This window comes from Toxorhynchites rutilus, chromosome 3 (genome assembly GCF_029784135.1).
Source record: "Toxorhynchites rutilus septentrionalis strain SRP chromosome 3, ASM2978413v1, whole genome shotgun sequence".
Classification (NCBI taxonomy): Eukaryota; Metazoa; Arthropoda; class Insecta; order Diptera; family Culicidae; genus Toxorhynchites; species Toxorhynchites rutilus.
The window spans coordinates 241,055,922-241,075,205 of NC_073746.1; the positions used below are offsets into that span (position 1 = coordinate 241,055,922).

At 37.8% G+C, this 19,284-nt stretch overlaps 3 protein-coding genes across 5 annotated transcripts; 1 reads left to right on the forward strand and 2 right to left on the reverse strand.

The window, feature by feature from the left end:
- Positions 1–351: 351 nt before the first annotated feature.
- LOC129777884 (ribosome production factor 2 homolog) lies at positions 352–1,617 on the reverse strand. Its single transcript, XM_055784456.1, has 3 exons — positions 1,463–1,617; positions 1,191–1,406; positions 352–1,108 (listed from the first exon to the last, which is right to left on the reverse strand). The coding sequence occupies exons 1-3, from the start codon at positions 1,480–1,482 to the stop codon at positions 352–354; spliced, it is 993 nt and encodes a 330-aa protein (XP_055640431.1). The 5' UTR covers positions 1,483–1,617.
- An 8,563-nt stretch (positions 1,618–10,180) lies between these two features.
- LOC129775978 (RRP15-like protein) lies at positions 10,181–11,299 on the forward strand. Of its 2 annotated transcripts, none has more exons than XM_055781286.1 (2): positions 10,181–10,378; positions 10,441–11,299. In XM_055781286.1, exon 2 carries the CDS (start codon positions 10,497–10,499, stop codon positions 11,268–11,270), a length of 774 nt encoding a protein of 257 aa, XP_055637261.1. In that variant the 5' UTR covers positions 10,181–10,378; positions 10,441–10,496; the 3' UTR covers positions 11,271–11,299. The 2 variants fall into 2 exon arrangements, with proteins under 2 accessions (XP_055637261.1, XP_055637260.1); XM_055781285.1 differs by having other exon boundaries at positions 10,182–10,374.
- LOC129775977 (RAB6A-GEF complex partner protein 2) lies at positions 11,287–12,916 on the reverse strand. 2 transcript variants are annotated; one of them, XM_055781283.1, is made up of 4 exons: positions 12,514–12,916; positions 12,224–12,456; positions 11,611–12,170; positions 11,287–11,541 (listed from the first exon to the last, which is right to left on the reverse strand). In XM_055781283.1, the coding sequence occupies exons 1-4, from the start codon at positions 12,639–12,641 to the stop codon at positions 11,323–11,325; spliced, it is 1,140 nt and encodes a 379-aa protein (XP_055637258.1). In that variant the 5' UTR covers positions 12,642–12,916; the 3' UTR covers positions 11,287–11,322. The 2 variants fall into 2 exon arrangements, with proteins under 2 accessions (XP_055637258.1, XP_055637257.1); XM_055781282.1 differs by having other exon boundaries at positions 11,287–12,170.
- Between the last annotated feature and the right edge of the window lie 6,368 nt (positions 12,917–19,284).

The following is a 19,284-nucleotide window of genomic DNA, read 5'->3' on the forward strand; positions in this document are numbered from 1 at the left end:
ACAAAGTCTTGTGTGACTGACATGATAAGGCTCACTTAATTTGAGTTAATATGATTTTGTAGAGATAGAACTCAATGCGTAGCAACAACGTATTTGCACATAGATCGTCTCGATGACTGCTCAATTGAAACTATTATTCATTCTACATTTTCAAGTGTTCTTCAACACCTATGCTTTTTAATTGTGCCGTCAGAACTGTTCAAATTCCTGCAGCAATCATAATGTTCACAAAGATCGCGTACCGATTCTTAGCGGGAAATTGTCACAATGTCGACTGAAGCCTCTTTGCTTCGCAATCAAGATAATAAATAAACTAAATCGCTTATAGTGTGATAAACTAATTTTATTGTTCTATTCATCACTATCAACATCCATTCCGCTTCCTTCGTCACCACCCATTCCATCATCGTTGTCTTCCGGTTCCGATGTCAACACAGAACTATTCTGCTTTTTCCTCGCCCGTTCTGCCTTCTTCTCCTCTGCTGTCTTTTTCAAACCCTTCATTTTTCTCGTCTGAATAGCGTTGATATCTTGCTTGCCTACATGAACTCTTCCGTGAACGTTGCCCAGTTCATCTCGAGAGACATTCTTTCGCTTGGCCACCTTCAAGATAGCTGGCTGTTTCATGGCTGTTTTGTACAGATCATCTGAGGCTATCTTCGTCCGTCGAATCGTTAAATCCATTGAGGGACCCATTTCTTCCAGCTCGATACGAGGCGTTCGTTGGCCACTCTTCTTCAGATGAATGCGGTACGAACGCACCAGAATAGTTAAATCCTCGGTGATAGTGAAACTGAGCACATGCTCCAATCCTTGCAGCCGAATTTTGTCTACATTATCTATATGGAACAAATCCAGCAGCAGGCTACGGATACGACGAAGTTCCTCTGTTAGTTTCCATTTGTAGCCATTGAAAACAATGACCGGCTTCACGAACGCCGATATTTTTTCCGTGCTGAAATCTTGTAGACCTCTGTATTTTCCGATTCCTAGCTCGACCATGTCCAGCACTTGCTCATCATAAATGCGACCCAATATGAGATTATTAGGACGTTTCTTCGAGGACGACCCAAACATGAACAAATTACAATCGTTTGATTTGGCAAGTCTAAAATTTGAAGTATTTTAATGTTAAAAACCCAAGAATGAGCGATATTATAGTAATCCACGATTCGATGTAAATCACTTACTGCTCTAACGGAGTTGGGTCCTCAAAAAGTGTTATATCGTTGTTTCTTCTCATCAGTCTGGCTAAGGGTTTCTTGAGGAGGTTCAAATCTTTCAACGCTTGTCGGATTTCATTGGAGCATTTACGACCTTCCATAATCAAAGTTTTTTTAGGTACTTCAATCGTTTTGGGCTCTCTTGCTTCCAAAGCGCGCTTACCACGACGCGTGGTAGGTTTCCTGCAAATTAAAAATGAGGTGTTTTGTTTGTTATTCAATTGATATACACTTCCTACCTTATTCTAGCTGACTCCATTGTTTGTAACTATGATTCCTTAATTGAAATATAAGAAAATTTCATTAAACAAAAGTAAGTGTATCAACAATCACGATCGAAGAACACGTTATTCTGATTTGTAAATAAACTCACCGAAACAAACTGTCAGCTGTCAGTTAATCGGTATGTTTTGAAGATAGTTAACAAAAATCTGTTGCCAACGTTTGAAAATTAAAAAGACAAAAAACTCGTGTTATTTCCAGGGGTATGACTTAAACGTCAAATCCCTCATATTGCCAGTGTACCACGGCAGTGGAACTTCGTACAAATCACGTGTCTCCTTTTTCACCGCTTGTTTACATCGACGAATATATTTTTTTCCACTATGTTTCGTAGGAGAGTGTATGCATACTGACAGATTTCTACTACGAGGTGTTTAATGAAGGATGAAAGGTGAGATTGTTTATGTTTATATATGATTTGTCGTACGATTTAATTGAATGCATAAAATATGTTAACAAAACTGGAGTTCAGCACCTTTTTAAATTTGAACAAATATTGATAAGAGATTCCCAGCAATTCTTTATGTTTATTGCGTGATTTGGTTACTGTAGAAGTTGTTTGAAACGAAGGTAATATAATCCTCAAAATAAAATCATTTTGAGGATTATATTCACAAACATACAAGTATGAATAATATAAATTGCATGCATATGATGTGCCGCTAGCCCATACATGCAAACGTGGAGACGATATACATACATCCTAGAAAAACTTAAATCATATAATTATCGTTTATATCACATCATATACATGTATATGGCCTCCAATTTCATATGCATATGCCAGTTATACACATCATACAAGTCTTATACAAATATACAAGTCTTGAATGTATGTATATCGCCTCCAATTTTAAATTTTTGACGTAGGACTACGTCTTACATCAAGGGTGCCAAATCAGAAAACAGGACACGTTTTTATGAAATAAAGTTAACGTTAGTAACTATTTTTTCTACGAACGGATTTAAACGATTTGCATACCAATCAAATTGGAAATTTTCTAAGATTTTTTTGTTTGATATGCTATACATTACAATCCCATAGTCTGTATATGGTTTAAATTGATGAAAATTGGAAGCATTCCCATTTTCCCATACATTTGTTCTGTCCATTTGTGTGTTTTCCCGAACAGAGCTGTCAATAAGGGGTATCTTATGCAGCCGCTAGAACAGAAACAACGAAGGGGGATAGCGGAAAAAGAAAACTTGCAAAGTAAACTCCACCCTTGCGTAATAAGTAAGCTGTCGCTAGCGTATAAGTATTGCATCTCCTCTGAGGAAAATTCTCAGAATCTTTCTGTGCCCAACAACAAAGGTCGCTTATTCTGTTCGTTTTGTGTTTAATGTTTCGCTAGCGATTATTTCACTTGAAGTGCATCTGGCATTGCAATTAACATAACCATCCAAGTCATGGCAAAGAAAGCGAAAAAAGAGAAGAGTGCAAATGATTATAGGTCGCTTCTAAACATCGATGTTTGGTTTTTTGTGTGTTGCTTGTTTTCGTTGCGCGAAACATAGAAACTTAAAGAAACTTTGTTGACGGTTTTGACCGAGAGTCGAGAAACGATTTTTCATAATCGGTCATTCTCGCGATGTTTCATTTTTAGCACTGTGTGTATCTGTTAGACGCGCCTGATGCCTGTTGAATGGCGATGCACTTCTTCTTCTTCTTTTGAATTATAGACACTTGAAACTCAATGAGTTCATTTGTCTTTGATGGCGATGCACGGAAGATGCCTCTCGTTGATATTCAGTGCAATGCGTGCATTGATATAAAGAAACAAATTGCGACATATGACCAATTAGTGTATTGTTCTCGCAAAGGCGAAAAATGATCGTTGCTTCTCGAAATGATTCTATAAAACTACGCTAGCCATTAAACCTTTTCAGGGCCCCCGAAACTTTTTACTAAAGAGTTATTTATGAAATTTCGACGTATTCGCAAAATAATATTCGAAATGATAAACCATCAAATTTCAAAAGAAAAAAGATTGCGTAGTCCTACGTTCTAAGCGGTCGTGTCTCGGATACAACCCCTCGATTTTTTACGATTTAATGTTTGCTGGGCAGGCCCGAAGGCAGTTTTAAATTGTTAAAATATGAATAAAATTTTTTACTTCATGTTATATGATTACTTGAAACATGCAGTACTGAACTTTATTTAACCATTTCTATATAAATTTTGCGATATTTCCACTCAAGCACAATGAACAATCAGGAATGACGTATCCGATCGCAACTTTTTCGTATCATATGTAAGAGCTTTAATTGCCCTAAAATCATATTCCAGATAGCCGTACGAGATAGCTGCGGCTTGATAATCCAAATAACCGGGGTTCAAATCCCATCGGAGCATTTTATAACCGTCGTCACCACTCATATTAAAAATTTATATCCCTAAAAGTTAATTGTTTAATTCCTATTTGTACAAACATAAATGTTTATAAAAGTTCTATATACATACAAAAATGGTGATTCCCCGGGCTGAACATTTTACTTTAATATTTTCCGCCATTTTTTTATGGCAGTGATGAATCGTATATTCGTATGACAACAGACTTGTTATGTTATTAGGTATTGCCTAATAAAATTGCATGTACAGTAAGTTACCTCTGATTCGACATTTAGTTAATTGGACAGACCTGTAATGGGACACAAATAATTAGACATTTTCATCATTTTCATAATTGATATTTTGTAAACATCGAGTTTCGTACCCAAAGTATGCCACCAGATGTCGACATTGTACCACTATCATCGTGAATGTCCAATTACAGGCCAATCACCTCTAATGCGACACTGTGTAGTTACCTCTAATTCTCGATATACCGAGGATTAGAGGTAGCTTACTGTATATGATATTTGAGCGCATCATATACCACACAAAATATCAGATATTCGATGCTCTATATACGATAGTTATACGATTTAATGTTCGCTGGGTTGGCATACTTGGCAGCTTCGTTTGTCATGTTCATAATCTCATGTTTACAGTTTTGAGTTAAGTGCAATTGAATGACGCAGTTGAACTAATTTATTTTTATCACTATGTTTATCAGAACGCAAAAGATCGGCATACAGATAATCTTTCGTTCATAAAAGTTAAAAATAAAAAAAGCAACTCTAACTTTCACTTTTCTTGAAACCGAAAATATTCGGACTTAAAAATAATTTTAACGTAATATTTCAAACATACATGTATTTACAAAAATCTATAATAATTATTATAAATATCATGTATAAGTCGTATATTCATCCATCCAATCATCCTGAATACTGTTGCAAGTGGAAAATAAATGGGTGTTCGTTGCTTATGATGCGAACATAAATAACAATATAATACAGTTATTTAAATTTATTACGACATGCCACTCAGTGTCGCTTTGGAGGTGATTTTGGCCTGTAATTGAACATTGGCGAGTGGTACAGTGTCTACACCTGGAGGCAGCTTTAATGTGGCGCCATAATTTGGGCCCTGAACTCGATGTTTTCAAAAATGTCCAATTAAACGTGTCACATTACAAGTCTGTCCAATAATCTAAACGTCGCATTAAATGTAACTTACTGTATATAAACAATATTTATTCCCAGCTGTTTAGAGGCATCTCGCACAAATTGACAATATCATTCAGTTGTCAGTGCAAGTCGGTGCAATTTTTAGAGTGTAAAAAAAGTTCACTGTTTACATAAAAGCAATCTCGAATCGGTCCCACTTTTTTGCTTGAAGTTACTATCCCCTGAGTGTACCCAATATTGCTGCGGTTCACTGACATTTTGGTTCTGTCAATTACTGTTGTTTACAACTCGGTCCGGTTATATAGTCGAATAGTGGTTAACTTTAAACTCCATGTTAAATGTACCTCTATGTGAAACCGACATATGAAAATAGCTCATGCAATTAGAAATAAAGCAGCGCATTTTTCTTTATTTTCACTATCTCCGTGATTTCAACGATTTCAATTCTCACAAATGATATGTTGGTAAAGAAATGACGCCATATTGATTTTGATTTCGGGTAGTCTATATTCAATTGATGTCTAACCCCTGGTTATTTCAAGATGAACTGTTGACGTAAAATTTTTATTTTCGGATTGTGCACCTTTAAGTGCGCTACACATACAACGTCTCGTCACCGTTCCGTCAACTATTCTCGTGGACTTATTTTGCCGACGCCGAAGTTGCCGTTGCTGGGTGTGTAAATCCGACCATACGATTTCTATAGGAGAATATTTCACATTTCTCGCGTAACTTTTGAAAATGTCCAATGCAACATTTTCGTCAACTCGAGAAAAACGAAGTTGAAGACCCGAACATTAATCTGCGAATTGTCTTGAAAGGTATCGATCTCTATCGCTACTTTCACCACTAGCAGTCAAGAATAACTCTGAAAAACCAATCGTAACTGTTGTTCCGTGATTTGAGCTTAAATTTGAAGCCTAGAAACGAAAAATGTTACATTGGACGTTTTGACTGCCACGTTTGCACATTGGACATATTACGTTGCACGATGAGAATCTGAAACTAACTACTAAACAGCAATCCAAATATCAGCATTTCGTTCTAAAGACAGATTATTGTTGTTATCACTCGTTGAATTGCACTGAAATCGCTAACAACGCCCGTAGGAAACAAAAACTCAAAACGACCAAAGTACGACTTCGTGTTGTTTTGACTGCTTTGTTACTTCGGACGTTCCGAGCGTCGGAGGAAAGTGGCGTCAGAAGTAACAGCCGAATGCTTAAAATCCGAATCTGCACATTGGATATTTTTCTCGGCGATAAAAAGATGAAGAAGATAGATACATGAACGATTGTTTTTGTAATGCATTCAATGATTGAAAACTAATAGCGTGCATCCATTAACTTGATTTGTTTACTTTTGTTACATAGGACCTTTTCAAAAGTTAAGCGAGATTTCATTCGTTTACGTTGACTTTACGGTTACGGGACGTTGTATGTGTAGCGCACTTTAACAGGTAAGTTATACAGCAAGCTACATTTAATGTGACATCTAGCTAATTGGACAGACCTGTAATGCGACACGCTTAATTTGACATTTTTACGTCTAAATAGACATTTTTGTAAACATCGAGTCCGGGGCCCAAATTATGGCCCCACATTGAAAGTCGCCACCTGATGCGACACTGTACCACTGTCTTTGTGAATGTCCAATTACAGGTCAAAATCGCCTCCAATGCGACACCGAGCGATGCCTCGAAATGTCGTATTAAATGTAAATTTTAAATTCTTTATTTGATAGGCTTTCAGCCTCCTGGGCTAATTCGCCTCAAATGAAAATCTAAAACTCGACCATTTCTTGATAGATCGCAAAGATGTTTGCATCAATCGACTGAAAATATTTTTACACGTCCATCACTATGCAGAAGCTAATATTTTTTGAAACAAATTATTGGATAGTAGAAAACCCCTAAGCATTATTCAAACGAACATCCCATTTTCTGATTTTGTGCTCATGAAACAGTACCGACTAAAACGAGCAATTGAAATATCAGTGAAATAACCGAATTCCTCGCTAAATCGTCTAGATGCCTCCTCTCAGAATTCATTAATGCCTTGTGGATTTGGAGATATTGACGAATATACGTTACATTTACAACCAAATGACGCAGTGGGTAAAATGATGATGTTTTGTTTTTAGTATGAAATTAACTGGTCTGCTTTTTAACTGGGCGAACGTTAACTGGTCCTTGGACCAGTTAAAGAGCAAAATTTCGTAAACAATCGACGCTATATTCAAATGGAAGATTTGCTATGAGGGGCATTCGTATGTAATTTGAAATGTTATAAAAATTCACATTATCTTCGCATGACAAAAACATTGATTAAGTTACAGAAAAATAATTTCCTCAAAATATATTTCATACCTGTTGTTGCACTCAATGCGAAACTTCCTTTTGCTCATCCAATTTCATGATCAACGCGAATCAAACAATTCATTGAAATTCCGCTGGATTTTATTTGACGTTTAACATACCGTACCAGTTAAAACGCGAATGTCGATAACTGGTCTTCCCTTTTCTCCCAGTTAGTGAAGGTTTACTGTACTAACCCAAATCCTCTCGTCGCCTTCCTACCTTTTTTTTTAATAATTTGTTTATTTTTACAGGCTCAGTTACATAGGTTTAAAGGAGCCAAACTCTTAACTATATTTTTACTAGAGTATATTAACATGTTTCCCTAATTCTATGGTTAATAAAATAGGAAACCGATTACTCGCGGTCGACTCGAGTTTAGAAGGTGACACATTTTCATTAGAAAAAGGATGGGATGTAAGGAGATTATAACAATGTTCACACTCACATTCACATTCACAGTTACACATCACACTCAATCCTTAAAACTATCCTTACATCTAATATGTATTTACAATTTATCTTATTCTAATGTTAGTAGGAAGGGAATCGGTAGCTCGCGAAGGACGAAAAGGAGGGGAAAAGAATGTAAGAACAATCCAATCGAAAATCGATAGCTTTAAGGAAAATATATATTAGCGACATGTAATCAAGGTCCAACCGAGCCAACACATCTCTCATCGGCACATTGGGCTGCCTTACTCGGGCCCGAAGGGAGTTCACTAAATTCGATCTGGTGACAAGATACAACTCGCACGATCAAACAACGTGTTCGATGTCGCGGTAACCATGGCCACAAACGCATAGATTGCTGTCGGCAAGATTAAAACGACAAAGTAGCGCGTCTTACGAACCGTGGTTGGACCCCTTTCTACCTGTTAAACATCGTATGATGTCAACGCAAACTCAAGAAGAGAATCTTTCTTAGACCGATCGACCCCCATTTACCGTATATACGATAGTTATACGATTTAATGTTTACATATAATTACCAACAAAATTTTCTTTTCAGTTTCTTTTCATCAGAGAAGATCACCTGAAATGGTGAATCAGATGGGATTAATAGTGACAAAACCATCGAGCTGATTGTGCATTCCAACAGCAAATCGTTTCAGTTCATAAAAGTCGGACGATCTTTACATGGTCATAAACAAGGATTTCAGATACTAAACAACCCAAATCAAGAACGAGACGAAGTCGAGAACTTATGGGATCACACGAAGAGTAGATGCAGTTAACAAGCAGTATGATAATGAGAACTTAAATTGATAGTTTCCTCTGCATGCAACGAATTACAAATTGAAATTGCGTGGTCAAAATTACGCCCAATAGGATGCTCTGAATTGGTTGAGAACCGGGGATGATCTACGAATTATAAACTTGTTGTAATTTATACAAAGCTACTTTAAACTTTGTAAAGAAGTGATAGTTTTCCATTCGGTTTTATACTTATCAAACAAGCGCATTTTGAATGTTTCACGCCTGGAAAAAGCAAAAAAATGGAAATGGTCTGTCTTATAAACGAAGAAAATGATTGTATCATACACATAATATTAGGCTGTCAAAAAAGTCCTGCAGTATTTTTTTTTTGAATTTTCATTTGTTCATAAAATTAGTTAAAATCATCTGTTTTAAGTCAAATATGCGCCGTTTTGTTCGATGACTTGTTCCCAACGAGATGCCAACTTCATAATACCCCTGTTATAGAGGTTCGCTTCCTTATTGGCAAAAAACTCGGATAGCCAATTTTCACAGGCCTCTTTTGTGGCTAACTTCTGACTACCTAGCTCGTTCGCCATGGACAAAAACAGGTGGTTGTCACTTGGTGCAAGGTCCGGACTGTACGGCGGATGCAAAAGAACCTTCCATCCGAGCTCCCGGAGCTTCTGGCGCGTCACCAAAGAAGTGTGTGGCCTGACGTTGTCCTGATGGAAAATAATGCGGCCTCTGTTTATCAAAGATGGCCTCTTCTTCATGAGTGCTACCTTCAAGCGGACCAGTTGTTGGCAGTACAGGTCCGAATCGAGCGTTTGGCCATAGGGAAGCAACTCATAATAAATTATTCCTTGACAATCCCACCAAACACACAGCAGAACCTTCCTGGCCGTTAATGAGGGCTTGGCCACCGCTTCAGCGGGCTTCGACCACGACCGTTTGCGCTTCACGTTGTCGTAAGTGACCCACTTTTCATCGCCAGTCACCATCCGCTTCAGAAACGGGTCGATTTTGTTGCGATTCAGCAGAAATTGGGTGGTTCCATTGTTATGACACATAGGGCCTAATTCTCGAATACACTACGAATACACTTCACGGTGGAAACGGTATGAAGCGCATTCGCGATGACAACGGTGCGGTGTCGACATCTGGATGCGAGATTAGTTTCCCACTAAATTTATCATTATAATATCAAATTATCTTCAGATTAAATTTTTGTATGAGATTATTATACCACATGAAGAAAACAAAGTTTTCCGCTCACATTGAATACCAGTTTGATACGAAGAAGTTAATTTTCATTAATGATTTTTTATTTGAAAAGTGCTCATTCTGCCTGAAAACTCATCATTATCTTCGACACTTCACTAACTCGTGAAACGTAGTTCAATGGCGTGCCGTTTAATTCGTTTCCACCGTGAAGTGTATTCGAGAATCAGGACCATAATGTATAGGGAAACACGGCAAACCACGTCTTCAAAATAAACTGCTGTAGCGACAAAAGGATGTTCTAGCATTAAAAATACAAATCGTCGCGCCCCTTGATTTTTATGGATTATTTTGACGTTAGCCAAGCAAGTGAAAAACGTATATTTTCCTTCTATCACAAATAAACAAAATAAATCAGTTTCAACTGAACACGTGAATGTCGGCTATATTATTGCACGATTGCACTTTAAACGTCTAGAACAAGTTATATCATTTATTGATAGTATTATATTGTACACATGAGAAAAATGATTGCCGGTGTTAAGGGTGTTAAAGTCGTTAAAAAAATGAAAGGTAGGTAAGCTTGCAGAACACATTGAAACATTCACTATTTAATATTTTATTCGTTGTGGATTTAAGTTGCGGAACCGGAAACCGACAGCGAACTATCTGATAATGGCTTGGATGATCAACATATGTCCGACGAAGAATTTCCCATGTCGGAAGATGAGCAAATGCAGAGTGATAACGATAATAATCAAGAAGAGACTTCGAAATGGGCACTCACTATGGCTAAATATCTCAGAAAAACAAGAGAAGTTCCAATTCTTTCGAAGGCAACCAAAGAAGCTGAGTTGGAACAAAAACGTAAACAATCCAAACAGACGTACAAATTCGAAATTGTTGGTGAGCAAACAGCAAAACAGCAGGAACCTCCAAAAGATGAGAAGCCGAGCGATCTACAAATGGCGCGAGAGCTATTACGACAGAAAGCATTGCTGAAAAAAGAGCGACAAAAGGATATTCTGGGATTGAGGTGCAAGCCTTCGGTCGGGGAGTACGAACGGGAAAAAGCGCTTAAGAAGATAGCCACAAAGGGAACCGTTCAGCTTTTCAATGCCGTTCGGTATCAGCAAAAGGACATCAACCATAAGCTACAAGATGCGGGGAAATTGGAATACAAACGTGAACAAGTGCTAAAGAATCTTAGCAAAAAAGAATTTTTGAATGTGCTGATGAATGGTCCTCGAGCCAAATCGGAACTAGTTGATAATTTGGTTAAGAAAGAGGAACTGAAGGATGAGATCAAGTCCGAGGAGGAACAGAGCGATGACGATGAGCCAAAATCTACTTGGGGAGCATTACAAGCAGATTTTCTGTCAGGAAAAAAATCCGGTTGGGACAAGGATGATGAGGAAGACGGTGAAAATCTCGACGATGGTGGTGAAGGAAGTTCGGATTCTGATTGAATAAATCAACTATCGGAAACTAAACATTAGCCTGTATGTGTATCGATCCTTTTCACTTAATATTAAGTGTATATGTTCCGCTTGTCTGGGGAATCTGCACCGGAGATGTTGGATAAAGGGTAACTGGCAAATTCCATATCATGGTTTCGATTGAAATATCAGTTGGCGCGTGCCACTCGAGGGTTTCCTTGTTTATCTCCATATTCAATTCCTCGCTAGTACTTGTCACGAATTGGAAATGTAAGCGCCACCTTACATCGACCAAATCGGTCTCAAAAGTAGGAGTAACGTAAAGAGGAATTGGAAGAATCATTTGGGTTTGTAACAGTCCGATACATACCTCATGATGTTTGGTGTAGTTTGTTATACGACCAACGGATGTCAAAGTGTCACCAACTTTATCTTGATTATTAACTGCAGATTCTTGACCTTTCTTAACTATTTCTTCGCACTGCATCGTGACAGATAGCTGTACGCATTTAACAGTACCGCAACTGAAGTCCAAAGTGCCAACGATGTCCTCTCCTAGTTTGTATATCGGCTTGAACAAGCAAAACCTTCCCACCTTACCCCGCTTGTTAGAGATCAAATAAAAATTGGGTCGTCTGCGAGCAGTAATATTCTGCAGATAATGTAGCGCATATTCTATTTTAGAGGGTGCTCGCTTCTTTTCCAGGAACGGATTATTAGGTGCCAGATCTTCATTGGATTCATCGTTTAGCGTGATTGTTTCATCACTACAGTTGATTGGCGGCAAAGGTAGCACTCGAATAGGAATGTATAATGCTTGTACTGTTGAACCAACGCGCTGAGTGGCCACCGTTATTTTGTAGTAGTATTTCACCATCACGCCACGATAAGTCGGTGGAGTATTCATCGGAAGAGTTTCACGAAACATAACTAAAAAAATCATGACAGATTATTTAGCTATTACGAAAAAATAGCATGAATACATTGTCTTGATTCGCCTGGGGACAACCGCAGGTCACAGAAAAGAATTTTCGGATCGGAAGATTTGAGGACCTCTCCTTTTAGCTGATTACTGGCATTTAACGATGTCGATCCACTAACATTTTTATTGATTGAACTTGTCGCCTCAGTTCCCGCTCCAACGCGATCCTGGATGGTCGAGTTGCAGTAGCAGTGTATTTGTACTGTGGCCCAAGCCAAGTTTTCTAGGATGTCGCTGGGTAAACAATTTTTGATTTAATACGTCTAGTGCAAAACGTATTTCAATCCCTACCTGTTACACTGTGAAAATTTATGTTCTGGTAGCGAGGGATTGGTAAACATTATCAAACATTCAACAATCTCGCCACAGAGGAAGACAGCGCTCTGATCGCGTATTAGTTTGGCTGTTATTTCGATCATTGCTCTGAAGAATCGATTGATTGGTTTGTTTTGATGACACGTCGATGTTTTTAGACAGCCAACGTAGTCTGACAAAATTCTACAACTCTGGTCTTTGGCCCTTTCCTTTATTTCGCGTTATTTTGTAAACATCAGACGCATCAGACCTTAAGGGACATGCAAAGCTGTTGCTATTCACTATTTTTCTTCAAGATTTTGAGACACTGTTCACCCCTGTTCTGCAGAAGACCTTGTTTGATGACAGATGGTGACTCAATCATTATTACCTTCTTGATGATCTGAGACAGGCTGATTAGTAAACACCGGGCTAACTCGGCAGTCTACCATAAAGTACGATTATTTCAAACAGACGAATTGTAGCACAAAACTACCAAAATTCTGTTTGAACCAAGATGCTGAACGATAGGTGTTTCGTTCTTGACACTTTCAGGACATGACGTGAGACGAGTAGCGAGACGTAACTTTCTGAATTATTTACTTTTGGTTTGGGTGTGTGGTTATTGTTTCATATCATCTCGCTGAGCCAGTGAGAGACGTGTTGGCTCGGATAGACCTTGATTACATGTCCCAAATATATGTATTCCTTAAAGCTATCGATCTTCGTGTGTGATTGTCCTTATACCCTTAGTTTTCCCTTTTCCTTTTCCTTTGTGAGAGATCGGATCCCTTCTTAAGAATAAGATGAAATGTAAATACATATTAGATATAAGATAGGTTTAAGAATTGAGTGTGATGAGTGTGATTGAGAGTGTGAGTGTGATCATTGTCAACATATCCTCATATCCCCTCCTTTTCCTGAAGAAAATATGTCACCCTTCTAAACTCGAGTTGACCGCGAGTAATCGGTTTCCTATATTATTAACATTAGAATTAAGGAAAAATGTATATATACTAGTAACAATACAGTAAGGAGTTCGGCTCCATTAAACCTATGTAACTGAGCCTGTAAAAATAAACGATTTAAATAAAAAAAAAAATCTCGCTGAGGAAAATAACTGAAGGAAAAAATAAAACAAATATATTTTCGTGAAAAATAGTGCACAACCTCCTTTTGCTCTTGTAACGGCCTTTTCCGGATCTTCTGGATCTGGTAATTTCCTTCCCGGTATATGCACAGTATTCTCCTCCTCCCTGAGCAAAATCAGTGGAGCCCCAATCAGCGTTATTTCTTGTCACCATCGCCGTAAGCTCATAGTACTCTTTTCCCCGCCAATGGGATCCAAACAGAAGTACATTTTGCTTGGAAAGAAAGGCATTGTTTGCGCAGCTTGAAGCGAAAAGATATACTAAAAACATCCTGCTGCACTGTTTTGATTCGACAGTAAAGCGCGAGCAGCTATTTTGCCAACGAATGCATTTGTCATCAAAAGATACGATTTGTTTTGTAAACAAATTTGTTTTTTCACGAGCAATGACCGAACAGCAATTTTGACATTGCGGCCCACCTATTGTACAACGCCTTGGTTTGAACTACGTCTTTTGGGAACACATTGGGAGTACAAATTGAAAAACGAAAATCGATCGCATCGCGAAAAATGTCTAATTTCAAATGCTTATCGCTCAGCTATTTCATAGTGGATTGATCTTTCGGCACTCCATAACAATTTTTTACATTGAATAAAATAATACGAGTCATCAAACTAACTATCGATCAATTAAAAATTCCAAACCATTATCTAAACGGAAATACCTCGTAATACCTCGGAAATACCAAGTAAGGTGAGTGGTACGATTATTCTAGCAAATAAAACATAAATTAGGAACATTAATGTTGGTTGCTTCGTGAAATTTTATATCAATGACCGTTCATGCATTGTGAAATTTTAACGTTAGTGTAAGTGTAAAATTGTAGATGGTAGTGGTTGTGTTAAAAAATGACTTGAAATGTGAAACGATTAATTTCATTTTTTATAAATAAAAACCTAAGGGGGTCTTCGTAGCCACTTGGTTACGCGTTCGCTTACAAAGCGATCGATCGTGAGTTCAAACTCAGGGCCCTCAATTGACCATCTTTGTGTTGTTATAGAATAATTACGTCCACGCAACCATCATCAGCTATGGAGATCGATCCACGGTGGAACAAAGATCGATTCATCCATACAACTGCTCTGCTCTGCAAGAAACATCGGGCTGTTGTTCTATAAATAACCCAACAATGATCAATATCAACTGTCTCCGCTGTCTGGTCTGCTGAACAATGGAAGAACAGATAGAATACCCTTACGCCGAAATGGCTACTAGAGTGTAATTTACCATAATGTAATGGAACAGAAAACCTAACGCCTAAATGGCTACTACTTCTACTGTGTAATTTACAATTTATAGAAACATAAACATATGTACATGTACACGATAAAAACCCGGCTCTGTTACAGAGAAAATGCTAATGAGCCTGATAAATAAATAAATAGGATAAAAAATAAATAAATAAATAAAAACCAGTGCATATCCAAGCTGTGTGTGATTTAAGCTGTCTGTTTTGTTGTGTTCATCTACACCCAAGGAATGTTCATGCTGCGAGAAAAATTGGGAAAATGAAGCAATATTCGATAAAGTGATTTACCATATGCTCTACATAACGTATTAGGTTCTGTTAGTCTAATTAAAATTCGTATTGAGTCATAATGTGTTCCGTTGGGTTTCAAGCGAAAATGGGAATGGGTTGAACAAATAATCTCAGAAAGTAAAAATTATAACAGATAATATATTTATTATACGAGGGTCACTATTTATATTTCGGGAATAGGAACAAAAACAAATAGTTAAGCTGCGAATATATTTTTATTGTTTTTCAAAGTACTCGCCACGATGATCGATACACTTTTGCATGCACTTAAACCAATTTTCAAAGCATTTATTCCAATCGACACGAGCCTTTTTTTTTGAGCGATTGTCAAATTATGTGGGATCCAACGTGAACATAATTTTCGCACAACTAAGTGTTCATGTAAAATCGCATATATGCTGGTGGAACTAATGCTTAGGGATGCCTCAATCTCACAATAGGTTACATGACGATCTTGCTTAATCATTTCGTGCACAGCATCGATGTTTTCTGGCACTACAGTCGATTTTGGACGACCTTCACGAAACTCGTCGGACAGCGAACTACGACCACGATTGAATTCACTATACCAGCGATACACAGTGGTTTTTGATGGAGCTTCATCGCCAAAAGTCAAATTAAGTTGATTGACGCACTCTTGTTGTGATAATCCACGTCGAAAGTCGTAAAAAATCATCGCACGAAAATGTTCACGATTCAGTTCCATTTTTTTTGCCGAGACCAAACTTTCAACTAAATATAAAGTAGACAAATAGCGTCCGTATGACAAAATGTTCTGAGTCCGTATATCGTCAAAAATGTCAAACTTTACGATGGAACCGTCAGATGGACTCACATGACATCAGTGTTGCCAATTCCCGAAATATAAATAGAGACCCTCGTACATATAATTATACTTATACATACAATAATTTTTTTTCTGGTGAAAAAATTGATAATTGTGTTCGATCATATATTATATTGGTATTTTTTTCATTGTTTCATCGATTCAGAACACAGTAATCATCTGGTTCAGGGGCACAGAGGGCGGCTTTCATCATATCTGATTCCACTTCGGCATCTTCTATCGTGATACGTACCATCCAACAACTAATCACCATCCATCTGTCATCATCACTCAGCACTGGTGGAATGAACAAACAATACCCAACCATCAAACAAAACGGCCCTTTCCAAGACCACCAAATCATTATCAAAGAGTTTAACGATGTAGTCTTTCAAACGTATCTAAAATCAGCATAAAACAGATAGCCTAGCGGAATCCTACGTCGACTATGCGGTCGTGTCTCGGACACAATCCTGCTGTGACTTTTTTAAATGTTAACGTACATTTTGGAGGCTTTACTTCTGGAGAAAGGATAATGATGTTTCATAAAAAATGATTGGTACGTAATCTCTCAACGTCATAACGTGCAGCGACATAAATTGAATATTTCGGAACATCATTACTCTATCAATGAACTCATAAGTTGTATTACTATGCATATTATTTCATTTTGACTGAGCAACTCATGATTTCGATTATTATATACAAAACTTGAGAAAACTTTGTAAATTCTCCTATAGTAGCCGTGCAGTTTGTTGACAGTGTTTGTGTTGATGGGCCTTACCCATATACACTTCACGGTGAAAACTAAATGAACGCAACGTCATTGAACTTCATTTTACAATATAATAATGGATTTCCTGGCAGAATGATCTGCTTTGATCGATTCTCTTCATCAATATTTTCTTTCGTTAATAACTCAGCGGTAGATGAATTGCCTGATGTGTTCGACGATCTAAAGTGTAGAAGAGAACCTCGTTTATCAGGTTGTGTGGCAATGCTGGCTCAAAATCTGTCTGCAAGGATGAAGAGAAGCGATCAAAGCAGATCTTCTTCTGTAGGTGCCTTGTACCACTGCGACTTTTAGTTTGATTTACTGTAGTGCACTCCAGTTTTCTATATATGCACTGTCAATTCGTTCTACCACTCAGGGAATAAGTGATAGTCGCCCTAGGACTTTGCATCTTTAAGGGACATGAAAAAAATAGTCGCCCTAGGACTTTGCATCTCCCTCCCACCGAGGTATGGCTTCCTTTATGAAGTTCCGTACCTTTTTTGGATCAGCGGACCAAATCTCATTAGGCATATGAATTCCCGAGAATCCGCAGACTTCACTGAATTAATACACTGGATTGACTCTAGAGATTGGCATACCGTTCGTGGTAAAACAAATCAAATGACAAATGACAGCTTTCATTATCGTGACGAAATCTGTTTTTGTTTTATTGTTTTATTGTTAATTGCTTGTCCGTATGTGCATGTAAAATGGATAGTAAGCGCACTTTGCGGCATGGTTTCGGCCGTTTTTACTGAGACGAACCAGCCCAGGAGGCTGAAAGTCTCAAAAATAAAGAATAAAAAAAAGCTTTCATTATCAATGCACGTTTCAAATAGTATTACCAACTTAAAGTTTAATACCTCTTACGTTTAATACCAGCCGTGTTGTTAGCAAAATCTCAAGCAGAACTGTCAGTGGGATACCCGATTCATGCGAAAACAAAGGGAAAAGTTCAGTGGGATACTCGATATGTTGGCTACTGCGGTTCTCTATGTTCAATGTTCAATAGCGGTTCTCTAAAGACGTAACCCAGGTGTTTAATACCATTACGCGTGATTTGCCGCCGCACTGAATTATTGAAATAACAACGATGCCGATGGTCATGTTACCCCTGATATCTACATTACCTAAAGAACCAAAAACAAGCCACGATATCATCACATGATTGGGTACATGATTTAGGAATTTTCTGGTTATGCATTATGGTGGGTTTAGACTAGTGATATATTCATGTGAAGAAATATGATGGGATTTATAGAAATCGCATCAATTGTTTACACTAGCGTGAATTTATATAATGAATATGTTCATGAAATCCTTCATACAATTTGAAGTTATGATATCCCGTTTACATATGCATATATTTGTTCTGAATTGTGCATCATTCTACCACTTGAATAAACAGCAATTTCGGATCAGTTAATTAATTCCGACTCTCATCAATTCTTTCTACTCACTCTTATCATTCATGGCAATAATTTGACCATCGATGGCAGAAGCAAAAATGAGCGCTGTTTACATCTGCTGACAGTAAACACATTCAATTGCCTATGAGTACGAGTGCAAAAAAGAGAGAATGAGTTGTCTCTCTCTTTTTCGGTGATTCATTCACCTGAAGTAGAACTGCGGTCAACTTCAGTGATTTCGCACCAGTAAGAAATTCACCAGCGTTTACATATGCCAAATTTATTCTAGTTATGTTTGACATCCTGTTTGTAACACGTGAGCGTTAAAGTGATAGATTTGTTCCGACACAGTCAATTAGTGGGAGCCCAAACTTCAAATTGGAAAATCTCAAAATAATGGTTTTGGCGCTTGGTTCGTTTTGGCAGAAACCCGACCATATATACCTCGAATAAGTGTATCATATTTATTCTCACCCGTTTACATCCATTTTCACGTGAATAAATCCATCTATAGCTATAGATCTCCCTAATGTAAACCAGCCATTTCTCTGGTAAGTGTTTTCTTTCGAAATTTCTATTCTTCCAGAATGCTGGCGTTTACGTCTAAGAAAACAGAAAACAGAATACGTCACACCTAGAACAAATCAATAATTGAAGCATTTTAAGCTTCCTTTGATGATAAGATGTTATCAAAATGAATAATTATGTTAATGTTTAAAATAGAATTCGGAAAAGAAGGGGGTCTTCGTAGCCACTTGGTTACGCGTTCGCTTTCTAAGCGATCGATCGTGATTTCAAAACTCAGGGCCCTCAATTGACCATCATTGTGTTGTTATAGAATAACTACGTCCACGAACCATCATCAGCGATGAAAATCGATCCATGGTGGAACAAAGATCGATTCATCCATAAAACTGCTCTGCTCTGCAAGAAACATCGGGCTACTGTTCTATTAATAACTCAACAATGATCAATATCAACTGTCTCCGCTGTCCGGTCTGCTGAACAATGGAAGAACAGAAAGAATACCCTTACGTCTAAATGGCTACTACTGTGTAATTTACCAT